An 18,627-nucleotide genomic window follows, 5' to 3' on the forward strand; every position below is an offset into this window, starting at 1 on the left:
TGGGAGACCTAATTGAATCCTTTTAGAGAGGGAACCTGGCTACGCAGCCTTTGTCTTTCCAACCTTTGTCTTTTCATTTTTTGTGGGATTATCATGAGGATTAAATTATACATGACATGAGGGAAAACGGTTTCCTTGGATGGTTTATGCATTCTGAAGAACTAACACACAGAAGAAAGAGACTGCAAACATTTGATTTAATTCTGTGAATATCGTAGTAATTGCAGTTATTTACATCACTACCTACCATTTTTTGCCTGATAGGAGGGCACAGTAATAATTATAAAGAGCATTAAATATGCCAAGCAAGCTTGCAGCAGCTGAGTATAATTGCAAGGCTACACTTTGTTCACGACATGTAGAGTTTCTGATCCACGTAGCATGATAGTGATGGGAGCTACCACCTCCTGAATGCCCACAGCTCACCAGCACTGGGCTAGGGGCTTACCCAAGTTATCTCTAGTTTCAAAACCATTGAAGACAGATCTTATTTTTATAGTTTTACAGATTTCAAAAAAGTCAAGGAGGTTATATTATTTTCACAGTTTTACAGATTATATAAAATAAAAACAAAACAAGGCTGAGAGTCAGAGAGGTTAGCCTGCCCTAGGTCACACCATGGTCAAGAGCAGAGCCTGAATTTTCCTCTAGTTCTAGCAGATTCCAAAGCCCATTCTGGCCTGCCCCTGTGAAGGAGAGGGATGGGGAAAGGGGGCTGGGCAGGCAGAGTGTCAGCCCACGGTGCTGTTCTCAGGTCCCACAGGGGCGGGCCTGCCTCAGGACCCCTGCCGTGCCCAGTCACTCCTGGGCACAGGGATCCAGAGGGCCAGGGCCGTTTGCCTGGACGGGGCTTCTTGTGGGCAGCCGCAGCCCACCCCTTGCCCTGCACAGATCCGTTTCTCCGCTCGTGTGGGGAGCAGCTTCTCTGTGGCTCCCGTGGCCTCTGTTCCCGAGGAAGAGCTTAGAAAGGACGTGTTAATGGGACAGACCACCGCCTCTGCCGCCCATAGAGTTCTTCTCACCTTCAGCCGGCACCTCCGCAGGTCTTGGCAGCGTAGCTGGTGGTGTGACTCAAAACTTCATTGGGAGGTTCCGAGCCCTTGGTTGTCACATCCTTCTCAGGACAGGGTTGACACATATGTCTATGTGTCTGTTCACAGTCACGCAAGGGAGCACCAGGAGAGTCCCTCCCCACCATGATGCGACTCCTCCTCTCATCTGCTGACCCCTGGATACACAGCGGGAAGAATCCTGGCAGTAGCATCACTTGTAGTTCAGAGGGACCCTTGTTGTGTTACCCCTGGCCTGAGCTACCTTGGGTTCCATCACCCCCATAGGCGTTAATGAGCCCAGCTCTGTGACTGCCTCTTCTGCTGTCCTTGGTAGCCCGCAAATCTCCTACCAATCTCCTTAGCAGTGCTGGTGTTCCTCTCACCAGCACACTTCTGATGAGCCTGGTGAAGGGGGTGTCCTGTGGGCCCCCCCACAGTCCGTAGGCCTCCGCTAGGTCTTCTGGACTCAGCGTGTTTCTTCCTTCCCCAGCTGTCTGCCAGGGCAGCTCACCCCCTTCCACTTTGCTCAGCCTTAGCTGTCGCTGTCTGCAGGCCTCTAAGGACCACTCCAGCAGCGAGCTTGCCCCGTCCCTTAGAATCCCACATCCCGAGAAAATTCGCCCAAAACAGTAAATTCTTGCTCATCTCATCTCCTGGCCCCTTTGATGAAGGCCCTCAAATCCTGCTAGCTCATCCTTCCCACTCTTGGTATATAATCTCTTTCTGCCTTATCAGGCCCAGCACATCCCCAGCCCCATTTCCCTGACATTTAAACGTATTTACGGGCCTTGAAGCCCCAGAAATGAGGTGGGGGATGCAGGGTGGGCCCCCTGCATGTCTTGCAGCACAGGATGTCACTAGCCTTCCGCAGGGAGTGTGGGCCACATTTCTGTAAGCTGCCTCTGTAAGAGGCCCTCTGGCTCTCTGGCTTAGCCTGCAGCTGCTGGTTGAGGGCCCTCAGCCTGTCACCGTCTCCCTGCTGGGCACCGTGTGCCTCACTTCATGGTCCTGGTAGACGCTGCACCACCCGGGCTCTCAAATGCCTGAATCAACACGGTCAAGCAAAGGCTTTTTCCCAGGTCACCACTGGTGAGTCTTTGAGCAGCTGGGCCACTACTTTGTGCCAGGGATTCTCCACGCCCCCACATTCGACTCAGAAGAGTGTCGTCTCTGCCCACTGGGTAGTAAGCAAGCCAGGCCCCAAACTCCATGTCTTTGCCTCTCTCTCAGACCCACTCCAGTACCACTGTGTTAACACATTAGGTCTGCTGAGAAGCAGATGCCAGGACAGGATTAGAAGGGGAGAGAAGAGGAGAAGGCAGGAAGAGAGTCTTCAGATCTTGACACAAGCTCAGCCCCTGTGGAGGAGGGCATAGGAGGAGGACTGGGTAGGAAGAGTCTTGGGCTGCAGCCCAGTTTTAAGAAGGTTCATCCAGACTGATGGGAAGTGCTGGAACCAAAGTCACCTGCTGGAGAAGCCTCACATCCTGCAGGTCCTTCGAGTGCTTAGTCACCGGCTGGGAGCAGCCCTCGGGAAGTGTGGCCTTGGTGTCAGTGCAGTGGTGGGTCAGGGGCTGCGGCTGGGCCACCAGGCCATTTATGCTCCCGTGGCAGGAGAGCTGAGAGGCGCCTTTTCGTGGCCACCACACTCAGGCAGGAGAAAGAGCAGGGCTCCTGGATAAAGCCCTGCATCTAATTCGTTTCCTCCTCTGCTTGGTTCGTGTCCTCTTCCTTCACCTAAATAAGCAGATGGAATATTTCCCAGCAGCCCTGACAACTTCAGACCAACACTAACACTTCCCAGTGTTCCCAGTACTTTGGAAATGACACTGTGTGCCTGCACCTCGGACCTGATGCCAGTTCCTCAGGCTAAGGAGTGGTGTTACCTGAGAGCCTCCAGACCTCCCGCTGACACTGCCAGGTTAGAATGAAGAATGCCTTCCTTGTTCCTGGTGAAGCCCTTGGTTAGGAGAAAGGAGAGCTGGAAATCAAGGCGGAGGAGGAGGGCTTTGGGGGAAATTGGAGGCAACTGAGCCAGAGAAAGGTGCCAGAAGTGACCTCATGGGAGCAAGCCGGCAGCTGCAGCGGGCGTCTTGGAGTCAGCCGCTTGTGGTGCAGGTGGGAGCTCACTGTTTTCCACCGCAGCCTTTAGTGTCGGGCTTTGGTGTGATGCGGGCATGACTCCTGCTTAAGCTGCTGGAATCAAGACGGTGATCAGTGAGGGATGCGCTTCTCCACTTCCACACCGTGCAGAGAGATGGTGGGGGGCTCCTGTTCCCTCCCACCACCTCACTCCGTGCAGCAACAGTAATGGTATCCTGGGTGCCAAAATGCAGTGTTTCATTTGACCTGAGTTTTCCCTATAGGAAGGGAAGGGGGTGAGTATGAACACTCCCACTTATAGAAAGGGAGGCCAGTTCCCCTAGTGGTGCCCTGGCCCACCCAGCTCAAGCTGTAAACCAGAGGTAGAGCCAGCAGGCTTCTCCCTGGGATACTGCCTCAGCCATGTGATACACGGCAGGGGTGGGGCCTGGAACAGCTACACAGAGTGATGCTGAACTTGCCTGTGGGTCCTGGGCAGGGAGGGCAGCAAGGCCTGGGTCAGCGAGACTGCCTTCTGTGTAGCTTACATTACCATTGGGTTACAGTCACCCAGTCTCCCACAAATGTAATGCAGCCCACAGGTGGCCAGGGCAGGGAAGCTCTTACTCAGCTGTGTTGAGTCAGCACCCTTTCCCTACGTCTTGGGAGAATGGGGGGGTGGGGTGCGGTGGAGCCTGAAGCCATGCTGTAAAGCACTGAATTGTCTCATCAGAGGTTTCCTATGCTGCTGGGCCAGGGTGCTCAGCCCCTGATAGAAATTGCTAGCCCCTCGGCTCCTGCCGGCATTCTAAGGGCAGAACTGATCAGAGTGAGGAAATGTGGAAGCCAGCGGCAATGGGGAGATTATACTGGACAGAGGCCAGATGCAGACACATCATGCACACTGGTCCCTGTGTCTCAGCACGTAGGGTGACTTAATATCCACTCCACTATTTTCTTCCATAGTCAACACACTGGAAAATAGATTCTTACATAAACTCACTTTGTGAAACTTATTTTTGAACTATGACATGCATAGAGAAAAGTGCACAAGTCATGTGCATCTAGTTCAAAGAGTATTAGCAAACAAACACACCCATGTAACTATCACCCACATCAAGAAATAGAACATTTCGGCACCCCAGGAGCTTCCAGCATACCCCTCTCTCCTCCAGAAAGGAATCCACCATCATTGCTTCTGACACTACAGATTAGTTTTGCCTGGCTTTGAACTTCATATAAACGGAATCATTCAGTGGCTTCTCTTTTGTGTCTGACTTTCTTCTTTCAGCGTTATGTTTTTGAGAATTCATCGTTGTTGCTGCATATAGTCCTAATTCATTCATTTTGATTGCTATAAGTCTTCCTTTGTATGAATACATTGTAATTTATCCAGTCTGCATTAGTTCAGTCAACATTTGAGTTGTTTCCAATTTGAGGTTGTTATAAATAATTCTGCTTATACGTGTCTTTTGGTGCACACATGCACATATCTCTTTTGAGTGTATACCTAGGAGTGAAACTACTAACTCAGAGAAAATACCCACTTTAGTGGATACTGCCAAATGATTTTCCTACGTGGTTGTACCAGTTTAACACTCCTGCCAGCAACATATGAGATTTCATGTATTTATTGGCCGTTCAGTAGAATGCCTTTTCAAATTGTGTGCCCATTATTCTTCTAGGTTTTCCGTTTTTCTTGTTGACTTATAGTTCACTCTATTCTGGGTGTGAGTCCTTTGTTGGTTATACATGTTGCAGATACCTTCTACTCAGTAGCTTGCCTTTTTACTCTCTTTGGTGGTGTTTAAATGAACAGAAATTCTTCATTTCAGTGTAGTTCAGTGTATCGGGTTTTTTCTTTATGGTTAATTCTTCTTATATCCCATTTAAGAAAACTATATAAACATCATGAAGACATGTTTGGTATTAGAGTTCTCCAAGAAACAGAACCAGTAGGCTCTCTCTATATATTTATTTATTTATTTATTTTTATTTATATTTGTGTATATATATATATAAGGAGATTTATTATGAGGGATTGGCTCATGTGATTATGGAGGCTGAGAAGTCCCATGATCTGCTGTCTGGTAAGCTGGAGAACCAGGAAAGTCAATGGTAACTCCCAGTCTGCGGGGAGGAGAAGATAAGACGAGAGGGCAAGCAGTGAGAGGAAGGACTCCCTCCTCACCCTTTGGCTCTGTTCAGGCCTCCCACGCTGGGGAGGGCAGTCTACTTTATCCAATGCAAGTGCTCACAGACACACTCAGAAATAATGTTTAATCTGGGCACTCTGTGGCCCATACAGTGGACACAGGCAATTAGCCATCAACATGTTCTTACATTATCTTCTAGAAGCTCTATTGTTTTACCTTTTCTATTTTAGACCATAATCTACTCAGAAATGAGTTTTGAATATAGTACAGCAAGTTTCAGTTTTTCCCGTATGGACATCTAATCGACCCAGCATCATTCCTACTGCTCCACAGGGCCACCTTTGTCAAAATGAAGGGTCTGTATCTGCACGGATCTGTATCTGCACTCTGTTCTGTTTCACTGATCTGCGTGTCTCTTGTGCCAGTACCACACTGTCTTAATCATTGTACCTTTATTATAAGTCTTGATATTCAGTAGAGTTAGACCTTTCCACCTTGCTACTCCTCAATAAAGGGCACCTAGCCTATTCCTGGCCCTTTCCATTTCCATGGAAATTTTAGAATCAGAGTGTCAGTTGCCACACACATGCACACGGACTTGCTGGGATTTACACTGAGACTGCACTGGATTTACACTGAGATCAAGTTGGGAAAAAATTAACCCTTTTATGATTGTCTTCTACTCCACAGACATGGTGTATCCCACTCTTTATTTAGGTCTTCTTTAATTTTTCTCAGTAACGTTTCATAAATTTTTATGCAGTGGTCTTCTTGATTATCTCTCATTAGATTTACTCCTAGGTATTTAATGTTTGTGCTATTTAAAATGGTATTTATAAATTTCCTTGTCTCTTTGTTGCTGATGTTGACCCTGTGTCCAGTGACCTTGCTAAATTTATTCAAATAATTCATCTGTAGATTTTTTCTGATTTTCTCTGTACCCAGTTTTACTTGTTCCTTTCCAGTATCAACACCATTTGTGTCTTTTTCTAGCCTCGTAGTGCTATACAGTATTTAATGAAAGTGACGATAGCAGGCGTCCATGTCTTGTTCTTGATCTTAGAGAAAAGGGTTTTTACCACAAACTCACTTTTAAATTATGAAAACTTACACTAAAATTCCCTTTTGTATATATTTGATTTTACTTTTCCCCAAGTTGATCTTTCAATTCGAAGGTACTTTAAAGTTTGAAATGTGGCAGTGGTGGTTTTTGTATGTTAAGAGGTAGGCAGATGGAATATCACAAGACTGTGACTCCTTATTTTAACCTTGTGAGGAAGACTTTGCCTTGTCCGTTTTACAGATGGATCGCGTGGCTGATACAGCTGAGCAGGGGTTGTAACAGGTGGTGTCGGACCCAAAGCCCAGGCTGTTCTTACTACTCCTCGATTCCCTGGTAGAATATTGAATGTGTAACCCTCAAGGTCACAAAAAAATACCACATTTGTCATAGGTTTTCAAGAGGAGAGTTGCTAAGCTACTTCACAGGTACGCTGAACATCTTTTCCTTTTCCCTCCCCCATACCTCCTTATAGCACTGTCGTCTGCACATCCGCCTTTCTCTGATTTCCATTGTCATGGAAGCAAACCGGGGCAGCCAAGTCTCATGCTGAAAGGAGCCCTCCCTGCCTGCCCGTGCAGCTGCACCTGCACCTGCAGCTCTCCTCAGCCACCTGGCTGAGCCACCGGGCTGAGCGCCCCACCAGGCTAGGCCTTCCCTGGCCTCTACTGCCATTTGGGCTTTTCTCTGATGCCAAGGAGGTGGGCGGTGAGGATTGAGGGCTTCTGGTCAGGCTGCTTGGGTTGTTGGGTGGGACTGTGTGTTTTTAAGCCCTCAAGCTGTCCCAATTTGAGGATTATGAACCCTATGCAGACACACAGAATCTTTCTCTGCTGAGGTTTGGAGAGAGGAAGGAAGAGTGCAAGGAGGGTAGAGACCCAAACAGGCCCGGGGCTGGCAGGGGCTTCCAGGGCCCGAGCCACAATGTGAGAGTGTCCCTTCCTGCAGCCCAAACAACTACCCAAGGATGACCCAAGACAGACAATTCTAGGCCACCAGGAACTCTCGAAACTAAATACTTTGCAACTCTCGAAGACCTTATAAAAGAGAGTTCCCTTGGTTGATTTAACACAGGGCTACATTAAGCAAACAGCGTTTTTTCCTTCTTGTTAAATTTCCTTTGTACAGCTTTGCCGTTCCCTTTACTCATCTTTTTGCGATGGACTGCAATCGTGTCCATTCTAGGAACCTCCTAGGGCTGCAGCAATCCAGTGTGACTTGGGATCCTTCAGTTGTTTTTTTCCAAATGCTCTTTGAGCATATGGTGACATGATTTGACCAGTGAGAGAGGATGGGGAAAATTAGCATTTTTGTTTTCTCTGTACCTCTCTCTCTCTGCCATGTATATACCTTTGTCAGAATTCCCTGGCACTATCTATGTCTTTTCTGCCACTCTGGGTATTTGTCCATCCACCGATTCCCATCCCAGTGGGAAGACTGCTCTTTGGCCCCTAAGGCTAACCTTTCTAAGTTGATGGCTCAGCTGTTTAGTTTTTAAACCCAAGGAGGGCTGTCCCTTTCCAAGACCTTGAGGAGTGCTAGAAGCTGGTGGTATTCAGGCCAGTCCCATTTGATGAGCAGGTCCACTCAGTTCCTGGCAAGTGCTGCCTGCCGGTGGGCTGCACCAGCCTCTAGGGCATGTTCAGATACTTAAAGTAGCAAATGCCTCTGCCGTAAGCACCCTCCCTTGGGTGGCTGGAAGTCAGAGCCCAGGCCCAGGCCACAGAGGCCTGAGATACTCTGAGGGAGGTTCGCCCATGCAGGAAATGGGCCACAGGATTGCGTGTTGGCTCTAAGCCTGAAGAAAGGTGCCCATGGCTGGCACCTCCTGCAGCTGCCTGGCGGGTGGCCAGAACGTGCTTGGCTCTCTCGCTTTTGGCTGTGTTCTCTGTGGGGAAGTGGTTCTGATCTGTCTTCACTGCCACTCCCCAGCTCTCTGGGGCATTGTGGCTTTTTCTTGGTACTTGGGCAGGAAGCCTCCAGAGCCTGAGGGGGTTGCTGTGCTTGATGACAAAGGCCATCAGTGGATGGAAATCACTTAGATATAAATCACTTTATTTATTGAAGAGGAATTGCACACGATTACTCTCCCTTCTGAGCACACTTCTCCAAAGGTGGGCACTCAGGTGGGCAGAGACCTCACAGAGTGACCAGAGCAGGTGCCCAGCTCATGCCCGTTGAGTCAAGCAAAAAGCAAGTGGCCAACTTACGCAGCTGCTCTGAAAACCCACCCCAGCAAAGCCTAGCTGAGATGCAGAACACACAGCACGCACTGACTGCAAGCTGCCCCCGCCAGCCCCACATGACCCCACGACCCACGGACGTGCCAGGGGCTGCTGGGCCAGGCTCCAAGGTTGAGGATGAGTGAGACACGGTGTCTGCCTTCCAAGCCCAGGAGTGGGCCGGTGTGGCAGAGGATGTGGCTCGTTTCCTGGGGTCGATGAGGACCTCGCTCCCATCACCCCGGAACTGAAGGGCTGAGGGGAGCGCTCAGAAGCAGGGCCCACCAAGCCAGGAGCACTGCGCTCTCTGGGCAGCATTCCTGTCTTGGGTGTCCTCTCGATGGTGTCTCCCTCAGTGGTGGGCCAGCTGTGATCTTCTCTAAACACCTTCGTGTGTGAGCTCTCTGGAACTTCACAGAAGGAATGGCTCTTGTTTTAATTTATGGACGTATTTTTTGCTTTAATGGTGTCCGCTGGACATCATGCAGCACTTTTTAATAATTCAGGATTATTCACAATGTTTATATGGTGATACAAAAGCATTTTCCTTAGGCTCTACTGCGCTCTGCGGCTTTGCCTCTGCTCTAAATACTCCCACGGTGCCGTGTGCTTTCACTCGACTTTACTGAGGCCCTGCCCCCACTGTCTTTGTGTCCACCTTTACAGTCAGGGCCCGTTGTCACTTCTCTACTGCTGTCCAGGAGACACCAGGAGCATCCTCTCAGCCTGGCTGTGAGCACGAGGCACCATGGGGGTACGGCATCGGCCGGGAAGCCGAGTCTAGTAGCCAGAACTGTCCATCGAGAAGAGGAAAGGGTCTGAGTGGGGAGCGCAGGCGGGACTTCCCTGAGAGTCACACTCGAGTCCTGGCTCCGGCACCTGTGTTGGCCCCCAAGGCCTGGTCTGTTGGTTGTTTCCTGGTTTTGCCCCATGTATCGGGTACTCAAGATTGAGCATGTGGTTGAGTTTTAGATAAGTGAGATGGTGGTGTACTTTTTAAATCAACTTGAACTGAATTGTTTAGTGCGTCTGTCATGTTGGGAAATTCTTCCTTAGTGCTAACAGCCCTCTGGTTTCATCTCAGTCTGTTTCCTCTCATTAATTAGTCCTCAGTGCAGATGAAAGACCAGTTAGCTGGTCGCCATCTTCTGTGTCGTAAATATTCCAGGAAACCGTCAGATCTTCAGTGTTCCGCTCTCGAAGCTGAAGGAAGCCTTCACGCCTCTCGGCTTTCTCCTGGTGTGTTCTCCAGCTGTCAGGCTCATCAGACCTAACTCTTACGCGGCCTGTGCGACCGTTCGCCTCCTCAGAAACGCCAGTACTTTGCTGTGTGTCCTGTGAGGCAGGCTCCACCTTAGGCTTCATGACCCATGAACTCCTTGCAATAGAATGGGGGAGGTTTTGTGGGTAGAGTGTGTGAAGGAATGCGTGGAAAACCGCTTTCCTCAGATCCTCTGAGGGATCCGTCGCCCAAAGTGCTGAGAACATTGCTGTGGGAACTCAGTAAATAAATGCCGAAGCAAAGAGCCAGTGTGTGACTAAGAAAATTCTCATGGGGCGGTAGGGGAGTGAGTATGTGTTTATCTCCTGACTCCCTAGGCCCAGGGGCTGGGACAGTATCTGTGTCCCAGCCCCTAGCACAGTATCTGGAATGCTGCAGATGCCCAGCAAGTGCTGAGTGAACGTCTCCAGGACGTTGGCTGCATTCGCTCTGTGTTCTAGCATCCTTCAGTATTCTAATGACACCAGACTCTTGTCACCTTAAGGTTTTTGTAATAATAATTACTAATACTTATGGAATGCTTAACAACATGCGGGCCCTGAGATGAGAGCTTTACGTAATGTGTCTCATTTAATCCTCCCCCTGAGGGGTGGGAAGTGGAGGTTAGGGAGGTTAGCCGTCCAGGTTACACAGGCCATGTATGGTGGACACCCCCCCCCCCACCGCCTTCCCTCTTGACTTCAACAAGCAAGAGCACAAGAGGTTGCTGCTGCCCATCCACAGGGAGAAGCCTGTCCTCCTGCGCGCCCTCCCCATCCAGGCCAGACCAGCTCTCCATAGAGGCCTGAGGCCAGCGCTGGTCCGAGCCCTGATAAAGCTGAGCTCATGCCGGGGAACCACAGGAATCTTCAGGAAGCCCTTATATATTCAGAGTTGCGTTACTTGCCAGATGGATCATTTCCCACTGCCAAACTTAGAAAGTGACCCCTCGGAAATTCCTCAGTGTGGAAGGAAGGGCCCTGAGGACGTCTGCTCACGTGCCTCGTGGGCAGGGGATGCATTTGCCCGTTGTTTCCTAGCCCAGATCTAGACACCTTTCCTCTGCTTGTCTAGCAAACTGTTGGACACCTGCTAGTGCCAGCTACTGGGCAATGAGAAAGATCCTACCCCACCCCCCCGAAGCACACAGCCCACAGAGGAAGACAGGTGTGTAAGGTAACATGCACAGGTGGTGACGAAGGCCATGGTGGAGGTGTGCGCCCAGTCTCTGCATGCAGTTGGCAGCGGGCACCGCCCTGAGCTGTGCTCTGCCTGTGACGTGAAACCAGCAGCCAAGTCTTTGTGTTGTTGCAGAATGACCAGATGGCAGTAATTCTGCAACACCCAAATGTGACCTGTGAGGAACTGGGCTTGAACTTCACAAAGATTTGCTGGGAAATGGACTGGCATAGACACCTCTAGCCAGGGAGCACGGTCTCTCTCTCCACAGTGGCTATGGGAGGACGGCCACAGCCAGGTGACCACACAGGGCCCTGCAGGGCACTGGGCAGGGCCTCCTCCCAGGTGGGGACAGCGGGGCTGAGGCCTCTGCCAGGAAGAGCAGTTCTCACCCTGAGGGAAGCCTGGGTGGAACGGGCTGGTCCTCCCAGTCATGATGGCTGCCCAGGCCTGGCCTGAGCCACCTATGACGAGGCTCCCAGAGGCCATTGCTGACGCAGAAATCTGGTCAGCTTCCCAGGCGCCTAGAGAACTGTTTTAGAGCATCTCTAGGTCCTGGAAAAGCAGGGTTCCCTGTGCATCCCAGGCTGCCCTAAAAGATGGACTTGGCCTGCAGAGCGGCAGCTCAGGAAAGTAGAACCGAGGGCTCCATCCAGGCTTTGACATCCACTGGCCTTGCCGTCTGACTTACCATCAACCCAGCCTAATCCAGGTTGTTCTGGCCTTGGATCTAAGGTGGAGTTGAGGGTGGCACCTGGAAAGGGCTGAAGTCTTCACACAGCCTGTATCTGAGAGCTTCCATCAGTCCAGAGATGCAGGGGTAGAGGTGGGGATGAAAACCAGCAGTCTCCTTGCTCGCCCCTGCCACCCCTCCCAGTGTGCTCGCCCCTGCCACCCCTCCCAGTGTGCTCGCTCCTGCCACCCCTCCCCGTGTGCTCGCCCCTGCCACCCCTCCCCGTGTGCTCGCCCCTGCCACCCCTCCCCGTGTGCTCGCTCCTGCCACCCCTCCCAGTGTGCTCGCCCCTGCCACCCCTCCCAGTGTGCTCGCCCTCTCGCCGGAGGGAGAGCCGGTGCGCCCTGGAGGTTGGCTGTGTGTGTGTCTAGGCAGGGTCATGACAATGCTGGGGAAGCCCAGAGGCTCTGGATGGGAACAAATCCATTTAAACCACTCTGAACCTGGTTCATAAAACTGTGGGTCAATATTTTAAGAGTCACATAACTAACGAAGAACTCTGCCAGACTCAACATACCGCATCCCAGTGGGTGATAAGACAAGCGTTAGTTCAATGGAAACGGCCCAGGAGAAGATTTTTTTTTTTTTAAATCTGCTACTTTTCATATTTAGAATGAGGTGGGCTGCTCTGGACAAGAGTATTCATTTATCAGGTGACCAACACATGAGCCCCAGCCATACTGTCACCCTGTGTTGGATCTAAGTGATGACTGTCTACAGGTAGGGAAGAATTTCGTTAGAGCAAATCAGCAGTTCCCATCAGGCTGGCGGAAGCTGACTTAGGTTCTGTCTCTTGAGTTCACATGCCTGCCTTCCAGCGGGGAACAGCTGAAGGGAAGCTGCAGGAACCCCACTCCTAGACCCTTCTCCTGGGGGTCTCTGCTTCCACCCCCCAGAACAGTCCTCCTTCCCTCTTTTCTGTGGAGCACCAAGCAAATCATGTCTCTGAAGTGCCTCGTTCATTCCCCAAACAGGCATTTGACATTGCAGCTCTTGGCCCGTCTAACCCAGGTTGAACAGCACCTACATGTGCCCCTGGCCCTGGGACACAGAGGTGGACAAGGCCTGGTCCCCAGACAGGAAAACTGGCCTCAAAAGAGACGGTCGCAATCCAACAATGAGTTCTGGGGCTAGAATCAGCCCAGAGGACCATGAGCCAAGAAGGGTGATGCCTGAACTGCGCCTTGAAAACTCAGCTGTAACTGAGTGGAGGCAGCCTAGGGGTGGCAGGTGGAGGGAGCAGCCTGGAAGCCCCAGGGGGGTCCTAGGAAGTGTGGGTGCACGTCACCCAAGAGGAAGCCCGAAGAGAGATGCCAGTTTCCTCATGGCTGCGGGGGGAGCTGGGCTGAGGCCAGCAGCAGGTCAGTGAGACGTGCAGGGGCCGAGGGAGCTGCAGCCTTTGATGCAAGAAGCCAACCCACCCTTAGCCCAGCCCCTCTGAGGGCCCTTTACACTGTCAGGGGCTGGGCAGTTCTAACAGTATGGAACTCACCAGGGGAAACAAAAAGGACCAGAATTCTTTACCCAGCTCAGAGTTCAGTGAGGACACACCCTCTTGGGGCAGACTAGAGAGTCTTGTGTGAGGCTTGCCGAGGTGTCTCGGCAGCTCCTAGGGCAGGCTTCCAGACCAAGATGTCTAAGGGTCGAGATGGCCATGGCCCCGAGGACGACTCTCCCCGCCCTTCTGACCCACTGAGTAGCGTTCGCCAGAAAGAGGTCCACAGATGAAAGAGGCAGAACCTTCAAGTCTTTAGCCGGCGACAGGAGAACTAGAGCAGTAAAAGCAAATGTGCTCAGCCCCTGTGCTCATCCCAGGGGCAACACCGAGACACAGAAGAAGGCCAGAGCCCCAAAGGCAGATGGGAGGAAGCGTTCACATGGGGAGCTGGCGGTGTAGGGGTAAGTCCTATTGCTGTCCTCTTGTCCGCCGAGCCGGAGACAGGCAGAGGTAAACCGAGGGCTAAACATAAGACCTCCAGGGTTACAGAATGTCCCAGCCCGGCCAGGCCCGGAGGTGGGCTTGCGTGTTTGCAGGCCCTGTACGGCCAGCCTCAGACGTGGGGGCAGGGAGCCTTGGGGAAGGGCGCTGTCCCTCTGAGGTTTGCTGGGCAGGTGGCAAGCTAGGTCGAGATGAGTGACCTCGGCTCCTCTGCTGCTGCAACCCTTGCTGAGGGCGGGAGGTGCCCTTGACAGGAAGGAAGGGCGGTAGTGACACAGCAGACCACCACGGGTGCCCGTCCCCCAGGTGCCAGCGTGGCCTCAGGGCAGGCCCTGTGTTGACCCCCCGCTGTCAGCAGAGCCCTTGGTTGGGTGCTGCTAAGGAGACCCTGCTGTCCAATCCTTAGAAAGCTTAAGGCAGGCGGCACAGGATCACCTGAGGAAGAGCAGTGGATGGGGCCCCCGGTGTCCTCGCTCTGTAAGCTTAGGGGAGTCACATGACCTCTCAGAGCCTCCCTTTGCTCGTATGAACAATGAGGGGTCTAAGACTTGTTGTGAGACTCAGAAGGGCCAACAGTGGCCAAGCACCTGAGACCCCCAAAGGCATCTGCTCACCGGGCCAGACTCGGGCCAGCTCCCCACTCCACAGCGAGGTGGACAGGGGCTGCACCCCCAGGCCCATCTCCTCCTCTGTGCAATGGAGGCGGCAGGATCCTCTCTCTCTCCGTCTCCCGCAGTTGTAATGAGGGTCACATGGCTACCATACGTGCAGACAACGTAAAGCACCATAGAAATGTTGGGAATTGGTCTTGCATGAACCAAGCAAAACATTGCAGATAAAAAACATACTTAGGAGTGCCTGCTGAATGCCAGATACTGTTCCAGGCCCTGGGAATCAAGGTAAATGGAGCTGGCTGAGCCAGCCAGAGCCAGGTTGGTGGGGCACAGGTGGGATTGGTGGCCCATAAAGAGTCGGGGGTGGGGCTGGAGGGCGGCCTGGGACAGCAAAGGCATCGCAGGTGCAGGTGAGTGGAGACCCAGGTGAGCAGAAGCCAGAACACGGCTGCAGCATGAGAGAGTAGGATTTGTGTCAGCTGGGAGCTGGGGGCGTAATCGAGAAAGTATTTGACAGTGCAGTTCTTGGTCTCTGTCTGGGCCGAACAGAGCAGAGGGCTGCGGAGCATGGAGAGTCGGAAAACCCTCGCTGGGACCCGCAGCCCAGCCCCAGGGCCTCGAGCACTGAAGACTCGTCTTCAGCGATGACCGGCAGGTCTGCCTTGGGTCCAGGGGGAGAAGGAAGGACTGACATTTCCCAAAAGATTTTACAAGACATGTTGTCTTCAAGGAAGCCGATCCCACCCACGTGTGTGGCTAGAACTGTAGCCCACTCTTGGACCTTTTTCACAAAGCCAAAAAGGGCGTGTCAGGGTTACGAGGAGCCCCACAGGGGCCTTTGTAGTGACCGGAAACACTTGCCCAGTCTGCCCAGGCAGTTTCCTAGGGTGGTTTCACAGCCAGGTCCCCCTGCCAGTGTGCGTCCTGCCTGCGCCTTCCACTTGGCCCATCTCTTCCCGGTGGCGTCGGCGCAGGTGCCCGCAGGAGGTCAGTGTGTCGGGGCTGGGGCCCCACTCCTCCTGCTCATTGCTGCAGCCTCCCCGGGGCCCCCCTAGTGCTGCAGGCCCCGATCGCACGTGTGCCCTGGACAACCCCCCCCACCCCCACCCCCAGTGGAACTCTGGGCCTCCCACAGAAATGCAGAATCCTGCAGAGCTTGCTGGAGGTGGAGTTGCTGTGCCGGGGCATGGTGGGGGGAGAACGTGGAAACGCAGATTCCCTCTTTACGGCAGAGGGGCCACTACTGACCTAAAGAACTCGGATTCCCATTCTACCCATTCCAGAAACCGCTTTTCTCCTGGACACATTACCCTTTCCTCCACTTGCACCAGGTAGGCCTGGCAGCCCCTCTCATCACAAGTTAGGGGTAGAGGACAGACTTCAGAGTCAGAAAGCCCAGTCTCCAGACCACGGCCCTGCCACACACTGGCTCTGTAATCTACATGGTCACCATCCTTGGCCTTTCAGACACTCGGTTTCCCTGTGGCAGATTAGGCCTGACACGCCCCTTGCCGTGCAAGGTTTTGTGAGGATTTGATGAAATCACGTGCCCAGCCTGAGACCAGCAGTGGTTCCTATTTCCCTGCAGCCTTTAGTGGTCGTACAGCTGGGGTGGCGGCCCTGCCCAAGGAGAGCTGCTCCCCAGCGGCAGTGAGGCCAAGACTGTCTTGGAGGTGAGCGAAACATGCTCTAAGGTGCAAAAGCAAAGGAGCTTGAGTTCCCAAGGACACGCGTCTCGTCCTCTCTCATCTAGCTGCCTTTTGTAGTGTGTGTGTGTGTGTGTGTGTGAGAGAGAGAGAGAGAGAGAGGGATGGAGAGAGAGAGAGAGAGAGAGAGAGAACCTGTGCGTTCCACAACACCCTTATCTCTCGAATATTCTCGTACCTAAAGCCTAGTTTCTAAATCACAATTGCTCTCTCCCAACGTCAGTGGTGACCCACCGTGCCAGCCCCCACTGCGCTTGCCCGGTCTCTGTCCATTATCCAGGGCTGCCGAACTGGCCCCCGCTTTGGGGCTGGGGCCTGAAAGGGACGCCAGCCAGGGAGTCCACCTAGGGCAGATGAGCCACTGAGGGCACCACAGCGGCGCCCAGAGGTGCCGGGGCTTCTGCACGTCTTGGCCGTACCTCCTCTGGTCAGCGGTTCTAACTCCAGTTGGACAGCAGCTAGAGGTGGAGAAAGGCATGTGTGTCAACACTGTGGTGGAGCTAGCAAGCACTAATTACCCAGCTCTTCAAGGGCACACGGCACAAACTGCGACCTGGTTCTGCTTAGGGGGAGTTTTCTGCCACGAGCGCAGGTCTGCCCGGTGCCTCAGAGAGCAGAGCCCTGAACCTTGGGAAGGGAGCGAGGCTTCTCTCGCTTCTTGACGCTGACAAAGGGCTTTCTGCCTGTCAGCCCGGCTCCCTCCCCCCTCCCTACCGCAGCTACTGGGCCTCCCTTTGGCAGGGCCCGAGGGCCGCTCTGAACTGGAGCCTCTGGAGACGTCCTTTGAGGTAGAAAAACAAGCGGCTGAAACGTGCCTCCTCACTGCAGCTGGGCCCCGCCCGCTGAACCTATAGAAAGGCCCTGGAGTGGATTCAGCCTCCCAGAAGAGGAAACCTGGCTCCGGCTTCACCCGCAGGTCCTGTTATGTCTGGCTCCAGAGGCCTTCTCCTCTGGGGTTTTCCACGCCTGTGAACTCAGCCCCATTCATTTCCCTGTGGTTTCATGGGAATGTCCAAAACGCTCAGCAGGTTGCAGTGAGCCCAGGAGGAGAGGGGTCAGCGCGAGGCCCGAGCGGCGGCCGGAGCACCCTCCACTCGGGCCTGCAGCGGGGTGCCCGCCGGCTGTGGATGGGCGCCCTTCCGTCAGTCTGCTGCATTTCCTTTGGTGCTCCCCCAACCTACCCACCCACCCGGGAGACTGCCTGCGGCTCCCTCCCTCCAGGCCGCCCCTTTCCGGCTCCGGGCTACCAGCTCCACCCTGGCCTGGGAGAGAGCTGCACTGTGCTCCCTTCCCATCCCCAGCAGCTTCCACTTTAGCGCTCATCCGGCCGCTGACTTCCCATCTCACCGGCTCCTGGGCCCTTGCATTTTCCACCACACTACACTCAATTAGGGGCTGTGGGGAGAGCAGCGGAGGGCCCCTTGAGGGTGGCCAGTGCCTCCGCTCCCGCCCAGCTGCAGAGAAGGGGCCACGCCCAGGCGCACAGCCCTTGTGAGAGGCCTAGCGGCTGCCTTCACAGCCAATGCGAAGCCCAAGGGCTCCTGGCCCACACTGAGGATGTGCCCCAGTGGGGAAAATTTAGTCTCCAGAAGAAATGAACTTGCAACTGGCTGGGAGCAGTTCTTCTCACATTTCCAAGTTAGCAGTTCTCACCGAGAGCTAATTGAACAATCTCTGTAAGCGGCCTAATTCCATTTGCAGGAGGTTCCCGCAGAGTTGTGAGGAGTGCCCTGGTGGCTGAGGGCAGAAGAGGCTGTTCTGAGTCTCTCAGTTGGTTTTGATCTTTGAAAATGGATGCATTTGCAGGTTTGGGCAGCAGCCGTGCCACTCTGCCCTGGCTGCCCGGCTCCCCAGTCACTTCCGAAGCCACGTTCTGAGTGTTCTGGGTATGGAAAGGCTGAGTGAGTTTCTCGTCTGGTTAGCCTGGTAAAATGGATCTGGAGACGGAACATCCTTGGAGGCTGAGCCACTCTGGCCAGGCAGGGTTGAGAGTGTAGGTGCAGAGGAGTGGAGAGGCCGAGGGCCGGGGCCCTGCCCGTCGGCACCACGCGGGGCCGAGACCCCGCGGCCGGTGCCAGCCTCCCCGTCGTCTCTGGGAGTTCTGTGGGAGCGCAGCGTAGCCCGCTTGGCTTGGCCAGCCCAGCGCTGACCTCAGTCTGGACTGTGCCTGCCCCGACTGTGGGTCGGCGCACGGAGGCTGCCCTGTCCCTAGGCTGTATTCAAGGGGCCTCTCTTGACCTGACGGGTATGGGCCCTTCTCTTCTCTCCTGTGCCCAGTGGACTTGAGAAGACAGTTTTAGGGACAGGGCCTCGGGTGATGCTCCGCGGTTACCTGCGTGCTCGTCACACGCGGTCTCCCCTGGGGTCCTTCTTCAGCAGAGGGAGGCCCAGACAAGCCTCCTCCTCTCCACCCAACCTCTTGGGCCAGCCTCCCCTGCTGGGAGCTCACAGCTGCGAGGATACATAGCCTCTTCCCTGGGTAGCCACTTCCTGCCGGACGGTTGGTTGGTCTGGTACTGACCCCCAGGTTCTTTCCCATTAGCTCCTTTGCCTCTGAAAACATAGTCAGATCTTTTGGAAACTTAAAACAGCAATCAGAAAACAGTACAGAGGCCCTTCTCAC

At 53.5% G+C, this 18,627-nt stretch overlaps 1 protein-coding gene across 6 annotated transcripts in view; it reads left to right on the forward strand.

Moving 5' to 3' along the window:
* The window catches only part of DIS3L2 (DIS3 like 3'-5' exoribonuclease 2), a 378,320-nt gene that overhangs the window by 345,144 nt on the left and 14,549 nt on the right, over positions 1-18,627 (forward strand). Inside the window, exon 15 of one of the 6 annotated variants that reach the window (XM_033425297.2) lies at positions 11,148-11,181. The exons of 4 other annotated variants lie outside the window; for them this stretch is intronic. In XM_033425297.2, the coding sequence (XP_033281188.1) occupies positions 11,148-11,166 (19 nt within the window). In that variant the 3' untranslated portion in view covers positions 11,167-11,181. Of the gene's footprint in view, positions 1-2,798; positions 2,842-11,147; positions 11,182-18,627 lie in introns of those variants that run through there. One more of the 6 variants, XM_033425296.2, reaches the window with a different exon arrangement.

The sequence above is a fragment of the Orcinus orca genome, chromosome 7 (assembly GCF_937001465.1).
Source record: "Orcinus orca chromosome 7, mOrcOrc1.1, whole genome shotgun sequence".
Lineage (NCBI taxonomy): Eukaryota > Metazoa > Chordata > Mammalia > Artiodactyla > Delphinidae > Orcinus > Orcinus orca.